The sequence below is a fragment of the Lampris incognitus genome, chromosome 2 (assembly GCF_029633865.1).
Source record: "Lampris incognitus isolate fLamInc1 chromosome 2, fLamInc1.hap2, whole genome shotgun sequence".
NCBI classification, from domain to species: Eukaryota; Metazoa; Chordata; class Actinopteri; order Lampriformes; family Lampridae; genus Lampris; species Lampris incognitus.
The window spans coordinates 8712666-8732908 of NC_079212.1; the positions used below are offsets into that span (position 1 = coordinate 8712666).

The following is a 20243-nucleotide window of genomic DNA, read 5'->3' on the forward strand; positions in this document are numbered from 1 at the left end:
ACGTGAACAAAATGCCAGGTGAGTTCACAAGCAACACACAAGAAACAGAAGGAAAACGTAGACTATAATTAAAATGAAAATAATGAATGCAAAAATAAGTAAAACAACAGATGAGTTAAATAGAAATATTAAAAAATACACTCAGCTGTTTTTACAGCCTTCATGTTGACGCAAGAGTTAATAGTGCATGTTCTTTATGAACAACTGGCAAAAGAGGGGGTTTTTGGTTGGCAAACTTGCATTTATGAATCTGAAACTTAGCTAAAATAATAAGATTGACAATGTACGCTTGTTTCCGATTCTTTCTATTGTAACTTTAAAAAAACAAACAAACAAAACATGTTTATACAATAAATTTAAAACCAGCCATAAATGTAACATTAACAAACTTGGAAACCTCTTGCCACGGACTTTTATTTCATTTTGTTGTGGTAACAGTGCCCAAAGTAAACGAGGCGCAGTTTCAGGATGTGCAGAGCAAAATGAATATGAAACATTAATCAGATCTTTTAAGAACGTGTTTTAGAGGAGAGAATTTGTTTATAAGCTTAAATGACACTTTTATTTTATTTGCCGTGAGATATTTGGGAGGTAACATCCAAACCTTCTGCCATGGAGTGTCACTTGCAACGTTATTCCAGTAGATGGCGCCATAAACAGACATACTCTCTTGCTGAATGAGGAACGTAAAAAAACAGAAAAAACAACCTTTATACAGAACCAATAGGCGCCGCTCTCGTTACAAGGTCGCCAAGCAGCTAAAATGTAAAGAACAATAGAAGAAGAAGAAGAAAAAGAATAAGAAGAAGAAGAAGAAGAAGGCGCAGCCGGCTTTCCCTTAACAACTACAACACCCACAAGGCCTTTCTCTAAGGCGGGGTTGGTGACGTATAAGGAGGGAAAATCCAAACGTAACGCCGAGCTGCCGTGCGTTCTCCTGTTGTGTTTACGTTCATTCACTTTAACTAACTTTACAGAGGTCGACGGTTAAAAAAATACACAACTGGAAACAATCCGATTTGATAACGAGGTAAGTCCTCCACGAGTATGTGTGATATATTTCGAGTCATGTTATGGCGAACTTCGCTGCTTAGCTGCTACTCCCTCTTCGCATAGTGTTAGCCGCAACACAATTCATGCTAGCATTTAAACGGCATAGGAAGGTACGATACAGGCATTTTCAAAACCGTAATATCAAAGTAACCGTCCACACTCGAGGCACACAAACGGCCGTTGATTTATTATAATTGTTGTCGGTCGGTTAATCTGTTATATGGTTTGGAGACAGTGGCACTGACGAAGAGACAGGAGGCGGAGCTGGAGGTGGCAGAGATGAAGATGCTAAGATTTTCACTGGGAGTGATGAAGAAGGACAGGATTAGGAACCAGTATATTAGAGGGACAGCTCAGGTTGGACGGTTTGGCGACAAAGCAAGAGAGGCAAGATGGAGATGGTTTGGACATGTGTGGAGGAGAGATGCTGGGTATATTGGGAGAAGGATGCTGAATATGGAGCTGCCAGGGAAGAGGAGAAGAGGAAGGCCAAAGAGGAGGTTTATGGATGTGGTGAGGGAGGACATGCAGGTGGCTGGTGTGACAGAGGAAGACGCAGAAGACAGGAAGAAATGGAAACGGATGATCCGCTGTGGCGCCCCCTAACGGGAGCAGCCGAAAGTAGTAGTAGTAGTAGTAGTAGTAGTAATAGTAGTTGTCAGTCGGTTAATCAGTAGTTGTGTTGTCCTGAATGGGGAATTTGTTGCGCAGTCCGGATTATAGCCATACAAGAGACTGGCAGTATACAGTGATACCAGCACACATTTAACCTGCACCCCCAGAACTGCACTGTAATGGTTCACAGTATCAAAATGATAAAGTAGCACCACCTGTAATAGCTGTAACAAAAATGCCACAGTATAGTATGTGTCAATGGGCAAGGCTAGTAAGTAGAATCGGGCAGGCAGATTGTCTTTTTTTACAAGTAGAAAAAAATTCACGGTGGATGAAGCGAAGGAAGACCAGTCCTGTTTGGATTTTAACCTTGAGGTCTTGGATTGGTTTTGGCAGCAGTTCAGTCTATAGTTAACTGTAATACAATGTCACTCCGATAACATTTTTGATGATGTATGACCTTAGACTTGTTTCCCGTCCCTGGGTTTTGCACATACAGAATGCAGAGGATCTCCCGTTTGAAGCGTGAGCTCCAGATGCTGAGCACAGAGCCTCCTCCAGGGATGACATGCTGGCAGACTGAAGGACAAATGGATGACCTCCGAGCGCGTAAGTAGTCGTAGGTTTCAAGACAGGCAAGACAAAAGGTAGATCACCCATAGCATCTTGACACTCCTGCAGTTTTCACCTAATTGTCTGCCTGCGCTCCCCTGGTTTTCAGAAATAGTCGGTGGAGTAGGTACTCCGTATGAAGGGGGACTTTTCTCCTTGGAAATCAAGGTCCCGGAAAGGTAAATATTTTGTGAAGTATTACACTTTAACGATCACAGGAAGTTGAATCAATTCATCTGGACACAGTGTTTATTGAGAGAAAGGTTTCATCATTCATCCAAATTACCTCTTCAGTCTCAAGTGACTGCAGGTATCCCCCAACCTTATCAACAGCACAGTTGCATTACGACCAGAACCAACGATTAGTTTCATATGCAAATTGGCTTGACTATTAACTAGAGTTACAATGGCCATGTATACTATTTACAGAGGATTGAAGAATATATTGGAGGGCGGCACGGTGGCGCAGTGATTAGCGTTGTTGCCTCACAGCAGGAAGGTCCTAGGTTCAAACCCCGGGTTGTCCCAGGTCCATTCTGTGTGGACTGTGCATGTTCTCCCCGTGTCTGTGTGGGTTTTCTCCGGGTGGTCCGGTTTCGCCCACCATCAAAAAGATATGCATGTTCGGGTTAATATTCCTGTCTGTACCCCAGACCAAGGCATAGCAAGACACACTGGAGTTGGTCCCCGGGCGCTGCACGGCAGCTGCCCACTGCTCCTAGCTACACAGCTAGGACGGGTTAAATGCACAGGAAAAATTTCCCTATGGGGATGAATAAAGTAATAAAATAAAATATAACCGCAAAAGATGCGATTTAAGTAAATAATAAAATGTGCATTTGTGAATGTCTGTTTGTGTGCAGTCTGCATATCTATGTCCATAATTAAGAGATGACCAATCAGTAATTAGCACCATTTTTATATAGTTGTTTCAGAAATTCCTCGTCCATATATCCAATTGTGTGTTGGCCCTGTGATAGCCTGGCGGCCTGGTGTCTCCCCACTTGCTGCCCAGTGACTGTTGGGATAGACGCCAACATCCCTGCAACCCTGAGAGCAGGATAAGTGGTTTGGATAATGGATGGATGGATGGAGAATAATTGCAAACACAGCATTGTAAGATGGCGACAGATGTACTCTTAGCCCCCCCTCGGCTCAGGGATGGTCATTCCCTCTTGACATAGAGGGCCTCTTTGACTCCCCGTTCAAACCAGCATTCCTCTCTATCAAGGATGTGCATATCCTCATCCTTGAAAGAGTGGCCATTGGCCTATACAGTGCCTTGCAAAAGTATTCAACCCCCTTGACAGTCATCACTAATTTCTGGATTCTAAAAGATACTCACGCATCTGTTCCTGAACAATATTAGTATTTTTGTGAACCCATAAGCTTTAACAGCATGTTCCCAAAGCCAAAATAAGTTATTTTTGCTGACTTTTTATTAATAGATTAAAAATCAAAACATAGTGCTTGCATAAGTATTCAACCCCTTGTGCTCTGAAAGCTCCAAGTTACACAAATGACAAATTGTTCCTAAAACAAACTCAGGTTAACACAATTGGGCATACTTAGTGTGCACCTGTAAGATATTAAAGTAACGGTCTCATTTATGGGTACAAAAAGCACTCTGTGTAAAGTTCATTAGCCGGGTGTGAACGCCATCAGAAAATGAATACAAAGGGGCATAATACTGTAGTAAGAGACAAAATTATTAAAATGCAAAAGGCGGGATAGGGATACAAAACAATATCCAAGTATTTTGAGGTCCCACGGAACACTGTTGGATCCATTGTCAGAAAGTGGAAGCTGTATCACACCACCCAGACGCTTCGTAGGACAGGCCGTCCCTCAAAGCTAAGCGTCTGAGCAAGACGTGGGCTGGTGAGGAAAGCCCAGATAGTCCTGCAGTCACTTTGAAGGAGCTCCAGAGATCAGTGGCTGAAGCTGGAGTAAACGTGCATGGGTCAACCATATCATGGGCTCTCCATAAACCTGGCCTGTATGAGAGGGTGGCAAGAAAGAAGCCATTGCTCAAAACTGTGCATATAAAAGCACGCTTGGTTTGCTACGAAGTAAAGTCAATTTTATTTGTATATCCCAATATCACAAATTACAAATTTGCCTCAGGGGGCTTTACAGCAAGCAACACAACATCCTGTCATTAGACCCTCTCATCAGATAAGGGACAACTCCCTAAAAAACAAACAACCAAGCATGAGAGAGACCCAGTTAGGATGTGGGTAAAGGTTTTATGGTCAGATGAGGTGAAAGTTGAGCTTTTTGGCCAAAACTCACAGCGTTATGTGTGGCGCAAACCTAACACTGCTCATGCCCTAACAAACACCCTTTCTACAGTGAAGCATGGCGGCGGCAGCATAATGCTATGGGGTTGCACCGGGAATCTTGTTCAAATTGAGGGGAGAATGGATAGAGCTAAATACAGGGAAATATTGGAAGAAAACCTGTTGCAGTCTGCCATAAAACAGAAGGTTGGGAGAAGGTTCACCTTCTAGCAGGACAGTGATCCTAAGCACAAGGCTAAAGCAACAATGGCATGGCTCAGCAACAAAAAGGTGAATGTTTTGGAGTGGCCAAGTCAAAGTCCGGACCTCAACCCCATTGAATATTTGTGGCACATACTGAAAATCGCAGTCCAGAGGTGCCATCCAACCAACCTGCAAGACCTGTACAAATTCTGTCGAGAAGAACAGGCAAAAATTACTCCAGAAGAATGTGCAAAGCTTGTACATACTTACCCCAAGAGAATCATGGCTGTTATTGCAGCAAAAGGGTACTCTACAAAGTATTGATATGTGGGGGTTGAATACTTATGCAAGCACTATATTTTAGTTTTAATTTATTTACAAAAAGTCAGTGAACAATAACTTATTTTGACTTTGGGAACATGCTGTTAGAGCTTATGAGTTCACAAAAATAATATTGTTCAGGAGCAGATGTGTGAGTATATTTTATAATCCAGAAATTAGTGATGATTGTCAAGGGGATTGAATACTTTTGCAAGGCACTGTAGATGGGTGTAGACTGCGGAGTCCTGGCCTGACGTGTTGGCTCTTCTGTGTTGTGCCATCCTCTTTGCCAGAGTCTGTTTAGTTTCTTACAAGTCACGGCAATCGTCTCGGCACTTAACAGCGTACACTATATTGCTCGGTTTGTGCCGGGGGACCCAAACCCTGGGGTGGACCAAGGATTGTTATGGGGTTTGAAAGCAACCGAGACGTGGTGTTTCGAAAATACGCATCTCAGCTGTTCCGACACTCCCACCACATATGGAATCACCACTGGTTTACGCTTAGGCACCAGTTTGTTGTGCTGGTGCACTGTTTGGGCATCTTCCTGGCTTTGACAAACACCCAGTTGGGATAACCACACTTAACCAGGGCCTGTTTAATGTGGGATTTCTCCCCTTCCCCGGCTGCTGTGTCAGTGGGGACATTGTCAGCTCGGTGGTTCAGCGTCCTGATGACTCCTAGTTTGTGCTTCAAACCTTAAGTACTGATCAATGTGTTGGTTTACGGTAAACATCAACAATCAAATGTCCTCCATCACCTATTGCAACTTCACAGTCTAAGAAGGCTAACCTGTCATTTTTCACATCCTCCCTGGTGAACTTGATGTGGTTGTCCACAGAGTTAATGTGGTTGTTGAAATGTGGTATGTCCTGAGATTTGGGTTTAACCCAGGTGTCGTCCACAAATTTGAACCAATGGCTAGGTGTGTCCCTGGATAGGACATCAGAGCCCTCTTTTCCACTTCCTCCATATACAAGTCAGCCACTATAGGTGAAATGGGAACCCATAGGACACCCATGCCTCTGCCTCTAGTACTGCCCCCTGTATGTGAAGTACGTGGGCTGAAGACCGCTTCAGGAGCAGACACACTTGGTCAGTGTTAAGGGTGGTCCTATTGGTAAGAGTGGGGTCATTTTGTAATTTCACGCGAACTACCTCCACTGCTTCATCAACAGGAACGCACGTGAAGAGAGACGTAACATCATAAGAGACCATCGTTTTCATCCCTCTCCATAATGATGTCCCTCACCTTATCCACAAAATCCAGTGTTCTGAAAGTGATGTTCATTACTGCCTTCCAGCAGGTTAAATATAGATGCCAGAAACTTAGAGATGTTATAGCTCACTGAATTAATCATGCAAATAAGAGGCCGTGATGGCACATCCTGTTTATGTATCTTAGGTAAACCATACAGACTAGGTGTAGCTTCCCCTGGGTATAATCTATGGTACAAAATCTGTCAATAGCATTGTCCTGTTCTAACAGCTTCAGACAATCTATCACCTTTTTCTTGTAACCACTGCCTGGATCTCATTTCAGGGGCTCATAAGTATTTATGTCGCTGAGTAACGTCATAACGTTTTCATGATAGTCTGTGTGGTTTAATAAAACAGTGCATCTACCTTTGTCCGTCAGAAAGATGATGATGTTTTTGTCCTCACTGCAACTATTCCCCCATCCTCTGGATAGTACACATGTCCGTTGTAACTCGAGTTAATGGTCACGCCAGTTTGCATATGAAACCGTTGGTTTCGGTCGTTCTGCAGCTGTGCTTTATAAGGTTGAAGGATACCTGCAGTCATTTGAGACTGAAGAGGTGGATGATGAGTGATGAAACGTTTCTCTCAATAAATGTTGTGTCCAAATGAACTGATTCACCTTTCTGCGATTTTTTTTTTAATATATATATATATATATTTTCTGCTCTTCTCCTCCTAGGTACCCTTTTGAGCCCCCCAAAATACGGTTCTTGACACCCATCTACCATCCCAACATTGACAATGCAGGACGCATCTGTCATGACGCTCTTAAACTCCCACCCAAGGTTGTAACAAATCTGAAACAAACCCAACACGTTTCTGCTTCACATTCATCATTGTCTGACTTTTTGTCTGAAATGGACATTGTCGATGTTCCTTCCTTGAATAGAGGTGCGTACAGATGCTTACCTTCTTTCTTTTCAGGGTGCCTGGAGACCGTCCCTCAATATCTCCACAGTCCTCGCCTCCATACAGTTGCTGATGGCCGAACCCAACCCAGATGACCCACTTATGGCTGATATAGTAAGACCTGCTCACGCGTCACACCCCACAATGTGGCTCATGACACTGAGCAGAATCGCATTGCATTTTCAGTATGCCCCTTGCCATGAATATGTCAGCACACCAAAGGTCCCGTCACTTCGGCTGTGTCCTACACAGCCAGCTTATTCAAAATTAATTCATGCAACTCATAGTACTCATAGTATTATGTGTTTTCAGTATTAGTTTTACCTTTTCATATGACAGTAGGTGGCAGTTCTCCTGTTTTGTCCCAAAATACGGCTTTATATAAACAAAGACATGCATGCGACTTGCAGGCTGTTGATTATGCGGTTGTCACACACTGCATACTAGTGTGCTACTGGTTCCATTGAACCATGATGGTCTGCTTGTCATTGGTTTTCTAGAAGATTCTATAATCACACATGCACAGTGTTGCTGTGAGTGAGAAGTGCTTGGCTTTGTCCCTACATAGATCTCACCAAAAAGTTTTTGGGAGCATGATTTTGATTTATTCTGGTATTTGCTGTGAATGGTTTTCTTGCCCTTGACACAACTTCCCCCCCACCACCACCACCAATAGAAAATCCATCCATCATCCATACCGCTTATCCTGCTCTCAGTGTCGTGGGGATGCTGGAGCCTATCCCAGCAGTCATTGGGCGGCAGGCGGGGGGGAGATGCCCTGGCCAGGCCGTCAGACCATCACAGGGCCCCAGGCCATCACAGACACAACACCTACCTACCAATAGAAAATGTCTGTTTCTAATACGGGAGGCATGGTGGCGCAGTCATTAGCGTGGTTGCCTCACAGCAAGAAGGTTCTGGGTTCGAGCCCCGGGGTTGTCCTACCTTGGGGGTCGTCCTCTGTGTGGAGTTTGCAGGTTCTCCTCGTGTCTGCGTGGGTTTCCTCCGGGTGCTCTGGTTTCCTCCCACAGTCCAAAGACATGCAGGTCTGGTGAATTGGCCACACTAAATTGCCCCTAGGTATGAATGTGTGTGTGTGTGTGTGTGTGTGTGATGGCCTGGCGGCTTGTCCAGGGTATCTCCCTGCCTGCCACCCAATGACTGCTGGGATAGGCTCCAGCGTCCCCGCGACCCTGACAGCGGGATAAGCGGTTCGGATAATGGATGGATGGATGTTTCTAATACTGTTTAACATGGCATGTACTTGGTAAATGGAGTTTTCTTGAAATGCACGAAAAATGCATCCTTTTTCTGCAAAACTTATATGTTTTACTGTATGCAATACATAAAATGCATGTAAAATCAAGCAGGAAATTTGGTGACATTTGGAGAGTATGAAACATTTTCTGCATTCACCCTGGGTGCATCCGAGACTTGGAGCAGCAAAATAAGCTGTGTGAAAGACACTTTCCTCCAACAGCAAACCACATCCTCTATGATCTTTTAAAATTGCAGTGTTCAGTATTTTGAGTTTTGCGTTTCTCCAACAACCTCGTGGACAGTGCAAACTAACATATTGACGTTTCTTGACTGCAGTCGTCAGAGTTTAAACACAACAAACCGCTTTTCCTGGAGAAGGCCAGAAAGTGGACCAAGGAATACGCCGTTGAGAAGAACACGGTAAGCTTCGCTGCAGTAGTTAATACGGTCAAAGCATATTCAAAGCCGGTTATTTGACTCCGGTGGTCTCCGACCATCTGCCTTTGAGAGCTTTTTGCATGTAGGTTTTCATTCCAACCAAAAAACCCACCAGGTATTTTTGCTAACTGGACCCCCCCGTGGTTGAACATGTGCTAGTTTGTAAAATCTGCAGCTGTAGTGTTGGGCAAAAACCTGCAAGTACTGTTCAGTGACCGATGATGCACTTGTGGCTGTGGTTGTTGTTTGCTGCCATAAGGTGGTGCTGTAAGTCCATCTAATCATGGCATTTTGGTTGCTCAATTGATGTTTAATGCAGAACAACTTGTGTGATCTTGGTGTTAGATTTAAGTTAAACTGTCCAAACTTGCATTCAGCCGGTTATGTGTAACATTTTGGGACGTTGAAGGAAAAGCTCGGTCAGGAAACTGAAACGTCGTGACTGCTTTTCAGGGGTTGGCGGAGGGCGACAAAGAAAACACTCCAGATTCCCAGTATTCCCGCAAGAGAGAGGCTCCCCAAGAAGTGCGGCAGACAGAGGAGAGGCCACAGGAATTCAAGAAAACCTGTTTGTAGACCACCATTACATCTACTTATTAAAGTCAACACAACGCTGCTTCAAACCAGCCACCACGTTTTGTTCAGCAATCAGCTGTTTTTTCCTATTTTTGTGTAAATGCTTACAACGGTTTGTGTTCTGTATTCATATGTTTCCCTTAATGCAATGTACACATCGACATGTGTGAAAAGCTGCTTTCTCGTTAATTTAAATATTAGAGTTTAAATATTAAAGTTTAAAGCCGTTGCTAAAGTGTTTTTGTGTGCTTTTTTCCCCCCCTCTATCCGTCCTTCCATCCATTATCTGAACCGCTTATCCTGCTCTCAGGGTGGTGGGGATGCTGGAGCCTATCCCAGCAGTCATTGGGCGGCAGGTGGGGAGACACCCTGGACAGGCCGCCAGTCCATCAAAGGGCCCAACACACACACACACACACACACACACACACACACACACACACACACACACACATAGTCATACCTAGGGACAATTTAGTACGGCCAATTCAACCTGACCTATATGTCTTTGGACTGTGGTAGGAAACCGGCACCCCTGCAGGAAACCCACGCAGACACGAGGAGAACATGCAAACTCCACACAGAGGACGACCTGGGACAACCCACCAAGGTTGGACTATCGCGGGGTTCAAACCCACAACCTTCTTGCTGTGAGACAACCGCGTTAACCACTCTCTATTTGTCTTTTAAATAACCGTTTTTGCACAAGCAGAACAGTCAGTGCAGACAGCGTTCAGCTATTCGTTTTATTCAATCACATGTTTACCTGTTGTATACAAAGTATGTACACCCAACATATCAACTCACGATATTTGTTTTTACAAACTAAAAGGATTTATTTCTTATATAAAATTATATATTTGCTGTTTGTATCATGAGAAGAGACAAAACACAAGGCTATAGTAAATCAATAGCATGCTAGTTCAGAGGTAGTTACATTTGTATGTACACGTTGCTAGCCTACTTTGAAAGTTTTACCTTTACAAGATGCGAGTTCAATCCCATTCAGTCCGCGTGTGACCGCTCGCCTCCTCGCGTCGGGGGGGGGGCGTAGTCATCCCAAGACAAAACTTTTGTAAACTATGTGCGATATGTTCCCCGTTGCATATTGCTGTAATTAACTTTTTTTATTATTATTATTATAAAAGCGGTAAATAATTACTGCAAAATGTCATCTTAAGATGACGGATTTCTGTTGAAAAGAAACAATAGCTTACTCTGGTTAAACGACCTGCTTTTGTGTGCTGATGGATCCCTTTATTTGACATAAAACCTTGGCAATAAAATAGAACTTATATTTCCACAACACAAAAAAAAAAACTCCATTTAACAAACACGTGACATAACAAGCTACCACCTCTCTAATATCACATTTCGATATAGACATTTACACTTTGAAGCTCTATTGGTTCTACTTAAACCCCCCTGGCTACATCACTGGTTTGTCTACTGCTCAGATGTTCCGTGTAGTTTAAGGCGTTAACCGCAACCTGTCTGCTCGTCATATGAGTCCACAATGACGCGAACGTGACGTCATGTCGGTCCAGTTTTCTCTATGATGATGTTTCATCTTAAGTCTTTCACGTAAAGATCACCTGGTTTTTATGTCCGCTCCTTCAGGGTCACTTAATTGTGTTCTTATAAACCTCTAAAGTGTTTTTAGTCTCTGTGCAGACCTGTTTGGAGGAGATCCGAGACTAGACTGGTAACTCCAGGGCTGGTTACTTTGTTAGCGCTGTGTGGTGATGGTCCAGAAAAGTCCCCATAGTGTCCAAGCTAGCCGGTCCGTCAGCTGGCTTGGCGGTTCAGGGATGGGAGGTGATAGGAGGAGGCGTGAGGGAGTGATAGGGAGGACAAGCGTTGCTGTTCGCCTCCTGCTCCAAGCCGCTGAGGCACTCTTCATCTCGCGGGTTCCCTCTCTCCGGCGCTCTGTCTCTATCTCTGCCACCAGGAGAGGGCGTCTTGCAGGGGATGAGAGGAACGGAGGGGGGGGAAGAGGAGGCGGAGGTGCAGTGGGAAACCCGGATCGGATCCAGCTGGGGTTGGAGGGACGACCTGCCACCGTACAGGGTGTCAGCATCAGCGATGGACACTGTGGAGGAGACGGAGCAGGAGCTCTTCTCTGTCTCCACAGAAACCAGCGAGTCCAGGGTGCGGTCCCGGCGCAACTGTGGGTGTGCCTTTGTGCGGGGCCAGAAGAAGTGGGAGTGGTCTCGGGTGAAGAGGAGGAAGAGGAGTGGGTTGAGGCAGGAGGGCAGCGGCTGGAGGAGCAGGAGGACTGATTTGAGCACCTCCTCGCCGAGCGAAAGGAGGCCCAGCAGGGAGCAGAGGGAGAGGAAGGCCACCGGTACATAGAGGAGCCCATTGGTGAATATCAGCCAGGCGACGTGCTTGATCATCGCACAGTCCCACAGGCCCTCGCACTCCCTCCTCAGCAGCTCCCAGTAGAGGCGAATGTAGGAACCAGTGACGATGAGGAGACACAGAGTGTTCATCATGATGAGCGCCAACGGGAAGCCCAGGGAGGAGGAAGGCCGTGAAGATGGGGGAGGCAGCGGGGAGGGCAAGCAGAGCGGAGAGGACCCGTACTCCCCTACTCCCACCAGCGGGAGGGAGGCCAGGGTGAGGGAAAACGTCAGGCAGAAAAGTGCACACGTGCGAACGCTCCCGAGCGACGGCGACTTTCCGTAGGCCCGGGCACATGTGACGCTCACACCGCACTGCACGGCAGCCAGGGTCAGCAGCAACACACTGGACTCGGATGCAAACACCCACACCCACCCGGTGGCCTGGCACCCGGGACCGCCCTCCCAGCGGGCGCCGTGATGTCCAAATTCCCCCAGCGTGAGCGCATCCACCAGGGCCAGGGTGCATGTGCACACGCCCGTCAGCAGGTTGGAGGCTCCCATGCATGCCACCGTGAAGCGGAGTGGGGAGAGGAAGCCAGCTGAGCCCAGCAGCGAGAGCAGCAGGAGGGAGTTCCCCAGCAGAGACAGCAGCGATATAGACCAGAGACCCACACGCACTAACCAGCTGCCCAGGAGAGAGTCACAGGGACGGAAAGGACCTGCAACACACAGCACAACCCCATCAGCAACACATACTGACAAAAGATAATCCCAGTGGTTCTCAATCAGGTCCTCGGGTACCACAAAGTACCCCCAGGCTTTGTCTGAAATCGCATACTAGCATACTATTTAGTACACCCAAATAGGAGGAGTGTTTATAGTAAGTCTGAAACCAAGGTATGCATGAAATAAAATGCAGAAAAACACACAGGTGGCAAACTACATCCAGAAGAATATCTTCATGCATGCTCAATAATCCAGGTACGAAAATCAGAGTCGTCTCATCAGTCATCTGAGGTCACTTAGATGAGTGATGGGTGGGAAGAGTGGGGTAATTGGCCGGATACAATTGGGGAGAAAAAGGGGGAAGGGGAAAAACACCTTTTCAGAAAGAACTTTCAGCTCAGCTGAAGAACTGGAACAACGAGTGATGTACTGAACTAGCTGGTAGAATAGAAAACCAGATCTGTGTCCTGAATTGTGCCGTCATTCATTCATTCACTCACTATTCCCCACAAATGATACACTAAAAACCTTATCGACATTTGGGGGGGGGGATTCCCCGTCCCGGTTGCTGCGCCACCTCCTCTGCCGATCCGGGGAGGGCTGCAGACTACCACATGCCTCCTCCGATACATGTGGGGTCGCCAGCTGCTTCTTTTCACCTGACAGTGAGGAGTTTCACCAGGGGGACGTAGCGCGTGGGAGGATCACGCTATTCCCCCCCAGTTCCTCCTCCCCCCCGCACAGGTGCCCCGACCGACCAGAGGAGGCGCTACTGCAGCAACCAGGACACATACCCACATCTGCCCTCCCACCCGTAGACAGTCAGTTGTGTCTGTAGGGACGCTCGTCCAAGCCGGAGGCAACATGGGGATTCGGACTGGCGATCCCCGTGATGGTAGGCAACAGAATAGACTGCTACGCTACCCGGATGCCCCCCCCCCCATTGACATTTTGCCAAAGGGTGACACACAGTTCTCAGTTCAGTTTTCACTTCTTCATAATCCCAAAGGGGAATTCGGTTGCAGTGTCAAGCCATGACACAGAACACCTCTTGTTTGTTCCCACCACAATCACGTTCATCAGCAGACACCAACAGCTCTCTGCTGATGAACGTGATTGTGGTGGGAATAAACAAGTACCACAAAGTACCCTGTGGTCTCCGCACAGAGACGCAACGGATGTTCCATAGACGCCAATGTGAAACTTCTGGCCTTACGTATGAATACATGTTAAGTTTAGGCGACATGTAGATTTGGGATTACAGTTGCGTACTTCTTAACCTGGCATGTCTCATACATACACAGGAGGCTGCTGGAAGTCCGGTGGACTTTTGTCCGTCACGTTTCCTACAGACGCTGAAGGACACTTGGCAAAAGCATCAATGTATGATGCCATAAGATGAGAATGGGATCTTACAAGATTGATGTGTGACCGCGTGTCATTGAGGGCCATGTGAAATCAGATTGTCAAAGAAGGTTGAATCACTTCGTCTGGACACAACGTTTATTAACGGACACGTTTCATCACTCAGCTAAGTGACATCTTCAGTCTAAACTGAGTGCAGGTGTCCATCCATCCATCCATTATCCAAACCGCTTGTCCTGCTCTCGGGGTCACGGGTATAAGCAATACAGTACAATACAGTGGCATAACGACCGAAACCAACGACCAGTTTCTTTGCAAATATGGGTGTGACCACCAGGGCGGCACAGTGGTTAGTGCGGTCGCTTCACAGCAAGAAGGTCCTGGGTTCGAGCCCCGGGGTAGTCCAACCTTGGGGGGTCGTCCTGGGTCGTCCTCTGTGTGGAGTTTGCATGTTCTCCCCCGTGTCTGCCTGGGTTTCCTCCGGGTGCTCCGGTTTCCTCCCACAGCCCAAAGACATGTAGGTCAGGTGAATCGGCCGTACTAAATTGTCCCTAGGTGTGAATGGGTGTGTGTATGTGTGTATGTCAGCCCTGTGATGGCCTGGCGGCCTGTCCAGGGTGTCTCCCCGCCTGCCGCCCAATGACTGCTGGAATAAGCTCCAGTATCCCCGCGACCCTGAGAGGGGGAGAAGTGGTTCAGATAATGGATGGATGGGATGGTGTGACCATTAACTACAGTTTCAAAGGCCATGTGTACTATTCACCAGGGGGGACGTGAACAATGACAGGTTAGCCTTCTTCCACTGTGAAATTGCAATTGGTGATGGGGGACATTTGATTGTTGATGTTTACTGTAAACCAAAACATACTGATCAGTACTTAAGGTTTGACTCTCATCATCCACTGGAGCACAAACTAGGAGTCCTCAGGACGCTGTACCACCGAGCTGACAACGTCCCCACTGACAGCGGCCGGGGAAGAGGAGAAATCCCACATTAAACAGACCCTGGTTAAGTGTGGTTATCCTAACTGGGCGTTTGCCAAAGCCAGGAAGACGCCCAAACAGCGCACCAGCCGATCGAAGAGAGGAGAAGGACAACAGCTGTCTAAGCATAAACCAGTGGTGATTCCGTATGTGGCGGGAGTGTCGGAAAGGGAAACCAAACAGACGCTGGCGAAGAGGATGACACAGCACAGGAGAGCTAGCACATCAGGCCAGGACTCCCCAGTCTACACCATCTCCAGGCCAGTGGCCACTCTTTCAGGGATGAGGATGTGCACATCCTTGATAGGGAGGAACGCTGGTTTGAATGGGGAGTCAAAGAGGCCATCTGTGTGAAGAGGGAACGACCATCCCTGAACCGGGGGGGGGGGGGGGGCTAAGAGTACATCTGTCACCATCTTACAATGCTGTGATTGCAACTATTCCCCAACCCTCTGTGAACGGTACACAGGGCCACTGAAGCTCTGGTTAGTGGTCACGCCCATCTTTGCGTATGAAACTGATGGTTGGTTTCGGTCGTCAGGCACTGTATTGTTTATAAGGGTGGGGACACCTGCAGTCAGTTGAGACTGCAGAGGTCACTTAGATGAGCGATGAAACGTATCTGTCAGTAAAGGTGGTGTCCAGATGAACTGATTCAACCTTCCGTGGTTTCCTTACCTGGATTATCGAGCACGCATCAAGACAGGAAATCAGGTTATCTTTCCAACCCGACATCACACCAGCTGATCTCAGTGACCAGCCCTCCTCCGTCTGGTTGAAGGTGCGGATGTGTAAACCAGTGAGATCAGCCGGGTGCAGTGTTAGCTTGGAAAGCTAGTGCGTCTATCTGTCCACAACAACAAAACTGCGTTTACATTTGTAGTAGTGTTACCTGGGACGGGTGTACACTGAACACTGGTCTGCAGTTTGGATTCCTCTATTTCTAGTTGGAACTCCTCCAGGTCAGGGTCATCTAGAATCAAACGTAGTCAGGGTCACAGGTTAAAGAAACCCCCCCCCCGTCTTGCACGAGGCCGGCTGAGTCCATTCTGCACGTCTGTGTATGGATGTGTGCCACAATATGAAGCCGGCTAAAGATGATCCAGGATTATTTTGCAACGGCATGAAAAATCCTTCCTCTGGGAGGTAATTGGTGTTTGCAAGACGTTTCATTCATCAGGGCTGTTTTTATAACAATTAAGGCCGAATAAATCCTAATCAGTCATGCCGCATTCGTCGTCTGTTATTGTTATCTTTTTCCTAAGCACAGGCCTTGTGTCTTTTCAGTTTTAATGGTTGGAGGGTTTAATGGTTTTAATTCCATCTTAATTTCAGTTTAGCTGTGTTTATAATGTGCCTGGGACAGGAATGCGAGGGGGTAAACACGCGGGGAGTAAAAGTGCATGCGACAGCTGCCAGGTAGCTGTGGTTTCACCGAGGCTCCGACATGTTTCAAACAGCCTCGTGTCAACACGCGGAGACAGAAATAGATCTGGATCCTTGGGTTTGGCCCTCGGCATAGACTTGGAGCCTCGGCCTTCCAACAATAACTTTACCCCTTACCCTAGAAGCTGTGCAGGTGTGTGTGTGTGCATAGTATGCGCATGCACGGGTGTGTGAGGCGTTCCCTTACAGTGTGTGTCACCGTGCATAGGGTACATGGCCACGGTCCTCTTGTGCAGGTCCTCATCGCCGTTGCCCTGCTCCGCGTCCCACTGGCTTGCTGACTTGTAGCTGTCACATGACCCGTACACACAGCACTGGTAGGCATAGGGCATCTCGATCACCCTGGGAGAGGAGAGAGAGAGAGAGAGAGAGAGAGAGAGAGAGAGAGAGAGAGAGCAGAGAGAGAGAGAGAGAGAGAGCAAGCCAGGGTCAGAGCACTGGCATGTGCAGAGAAAATCCTGCAGCAGCAAACAGAAATTCCCTTGAAACCTTAGAAGTCTTGGGGCGGGGGGGGGGGGTGTTGATGTTAATGAGTAAAAAGCCTGCGCAAGGCCGCCTCCATTTTTTTGGATAAAATTCAACATTGCTCTCGCATAACCTCATCAAAGCGATATGGAAAATGTCTCCGGGGCTCAAGTTATCTATTTCTGCAGCAACACAGCACCTGAAGTATATCATATCATGACAGTAGCTGAAACGATCACCGTTATTGAACACGGGATTGGGATTTTACTGTGTTCATGTGTGTGTGTGTGTGTGTGTGTGCGTGCACGTGTAACGTGTCTGAAGCAGCTTCCCCGGCTGGAATTCCACGTTGAACTGAGTGATGGAGATCATGTTGACGCCCCTGAAGGATCAGCTGCCATCTTCTATTTGGAACCCGACCGCCGTTCTTGAATCGGCTGACTCCTTCACCTCGCCCAGCCTCGGGGATGCTAATCAGCGTAACGAGAACGAGCTTGCTGGCGAACGCCTCCGCGGTGCCGGTGTTTTGATTGTGAGGGATGGCTCGCAGGTACGCGGTGCGGCTAGTCCGACGTGCGCCTCAGATGTCTTTGGCGTGGGGGAGGATATTTATAGAAAAGCGCAGAGGAAGGAAGGATGATTGAATAGAAAGGAAAAGGGTGGAGTGCTGGGTGGTGTGTTGTGCCTGCCAGCCCTAGGATACGGACGTGGGTCAGCAGCCAAACGCACACCTGGGCTTCGTGTCAATGTATGTCATTATCAGCTAATTTAGATCCCCAATTAGTGTTTCTCCTCCAATCGACACATCGATGATAGACTCTTCAGTGGTCTCATCTGCAAATCCCTGTTACGACTGAACAGAAGAATGCAGTGTGTGTGTGTGTGTGTGTGTGTGTGTGTGTGTTACCTCATACGGGGGAAGTGCTCAGGGCTGAAAGCCTCATACAGGTCTGTGTTGCCCCTAAGCTTCAGATGAGTGAGACCTCCCAAACCTCCAACCGGCACCAAGCTGAGGCGGTTCTCCGTCAGGTCCCTGAGAGAGAGACAGACAGGTACAAAAAGAGAGAGAGAGACACACACACACACACACACACACAGACGGAAGAGAGGGGCGGGTCAGGCAAGTCAATGTTTACCATCGCTCAGTTCTTCCCAAAGTGTTTTGATTGCAGATATTTCCTGGGTCATCCGTGGGAACAGAACTTCCCGGTGTAGACGTTAGAAGCGGTTCAAAGCAGAATCTTTTATGGCATTCCCGCTCCAGATAATATTTCCTGTCACGTTTAGTGCATCTGCTTGTTTAGCTAAGCATAGTTTATCCACTCTTCACACTTTAATGCAGTTTGCATTGGCAGGACCTGAGACGAGCCTCCCAGCCACACGGAGGGTCTTCCAGACATTAATTACAGATCCGTGTTCTCTGTAGTCGCTGCCAAACGCCACGGCGTCTCCGCAGCGCGCCGGCTGAAGGATGGAGTGTTTGCACAAGGACGAGATGGCTGTAAAGTTTAGCTTTAATAACCAAAGGTAAACCGTCCGCCTGTTTTCTCTGATGCCGGAGGGACACTGATGAAGGGCCCGATGAGAATGTGACCAGTATGAGTTTTTACTAATACATCAACATCAACTTACAGTTTGACCAGCGAGTGGAGGGCGGCAAAGGCGTCGGGGTGGATCCACTCGATGTCGTTCCAGCTCAGGTCACTGACGAGAGAATCGAGGTGAGAGTGATGAGATGCATCGAGTTGAACAGGGTTCAGATGTGACAGATGGAATGTTACGATTACCACTAGGTGTCAGTATAGGGTTAATTTAATTTGGGTATCTTTACCCTCACCCCACCCCCACCCCCACCACCACCAGGCGATGAATTTGGAAAAAAGAAGTTCCTCATGCATGCAGCGCAAGTGACACGTGCAAAAACCAGGTTGACCTGGTTAAGTTGATGCTATGACACGGCTGTTTATAATGAGCCGGGTCAAAACCTTCTCCAGAATCACCTCTATTATTCCGGAGTCTGGAGCCTTGTGTCACACGCCGTGTTAAACACGGGATGTAAAACACATGAGCTTTTAGGGGACTTGGTAAGATGAGAGCTCATAGCCAAATTCTCATACAAGGTTCCCCACGCTGCATAGAAGGTTATTCACACACATGATCCAGTGGTACAGTATGGAGCAGTGACCCGGGTCAGTGCTGCATAGAAGGTTATTCACACACATGATCCGGTGGTACAGTGTGGAGCACTGACCCGGGTCAGTGCTGCATAGAAGGTTATTCACACACATGATCCAGTAGTACAGTATGGAGCAGTGACCCGGGTCAGTGCTGCATAGAAGGTTATTCACACACATGATCCGGTGGCACAGTGTGGAGCAGTGACCCGGGTCAGTGCTGCATAGAAGGTTATTCACACACATGATCCAGTGGTACAGTGTGGAGCACTGACCCGGGTCAGTGCTGCATAGAAGGTTAGTCACACACATGATGCAGTGGCACAGTGTGGAGCAGTGACCCGGGTCAGTGCTGCATAGAAGGTTATTCACACACATGATCCAGTGGTACAGTGTGGAGCACTGACCCGGGTCAGTGCTGCAGTGACCCGGGTCAGTGCTGCATAGAAGGTTATTCACACACATGATCCAGTGGTACAGTGTGGAGCAGTGACCCGGGTCAGTGCTGCATAGAAGGTTATTCACACACATGATCCGGTGGCACAGTGTGGAGCACTGACCCGGGTCAGTGCTGCATAGGTTATTCACACACATGATCCAGTGGTACAGTGTGGAGCACTGACCCGGGTCAGTGCTGTATAGAGGGTTGTTCACACACATGATCCGGTGGTGCAGTGTGGAGCACTGACCCGGGTCAGTGCTGCATAGGAGGTTGTTCACACTGCACCACCGGATCATGTGTGTGAACACACCGGGTTCAGGAAAGCACCAGATGGTTTCATGAGGTGAGGGGGTGACTCACAGAGCCCGTAGAGAGGTGAGCTGCTGGAAGGTACTGGACTCTATCCTCCTGATCTGGTTGTGCTGTAATCCACTGCAGAGAAATACACACAGTCAGTACACCGTGATCACAGCTTCATTTACCCCTGTATAGGAACATCACGACATCGGCTGCAGAACAGCCCCCTGGTCCCGGTCGAATTATTCTTAAATTGTCTTGCTGAAGAGCCGTTTGGCAGGGGAGGTCCTCGCTGATGTGTGTGTGTGTGTGTGCATATGTCTCCATTTATTTTGTGCACAGGAAGTGAGAGGAGCAGGAGGAGGAAACGAAAGGGAAGAGAAACGTTGATGTACATCAACAACACACTCACATTTCCTGCAACGCAGAGCAGTGGTAAAAGCTGGGCAGATCCTCTATCTGG

General features: G+C 47.6%; 2 protein-coding genes across 2 annotated transcripts in view; one reads left to right on the top strand and one right to left on the bottom strand.

The window, feature by feature from the left end:
- The first annotated feature begins 898 nt into the window (after positions 1-898).
- ube2t (ubiquitin-conjugating enzyme E2T (putative)) lies at positions 899-9578 on the top strand. Its single transcript, XM_056274940.1, has 7 exons — positions 899-1030; positions 2168-2277; positions 2390-2459; positions 7030-7135; positions 7275-7373; positions 8856-8939; positions 9411-9578. The coding sequence occupies exons 2-7, from the start codon at positions 2169-2171 to the stop codon at positions 9531-9533; spliced, it is 591 nt and encodes a 196-aa protein (XP_056130915.1). The 5' UTR covers positions 899-1030; position 2168; the 3' UTR covers positions 9534-9578.
- A 1760-nt stretch (positions 9579-11338) lies between these two features.
- The window catches only part of LOC130108233 (leucine-rich repeat-containing G-protein coupled receptor 6-like), a 60595-nt gene continuing 51690 nt past the window's right edge, over positions 11339-20243 (bottom strand). Inside the window, exons 6-12 of the mRNA XM_056275098.1 lie at positions 20193-20239; positions 19844-19915; positions 18500-18571; positions 17775-17900; positions 16590-16744; positions 15849-15929; positions 11339-12600 (exon numbers count right to left, since the gene is read on the bottom strand). Coding sequence (XP_056131073.1) covers positions 11339-12600; positions 15849-15929; positions 16590-16744; positions 17775-17900; positions 18500-18571; positions 19844-19915; positions 20193-20239 — 1815 coding nt within the window. The remainder of the gene's footprint in view (positions 12601-15848; positions 15930-16589; positions 16745-17774; positions 17901-18499; positions 18572-19843; positions 19916-20192; positions 20240-20243) is intronic.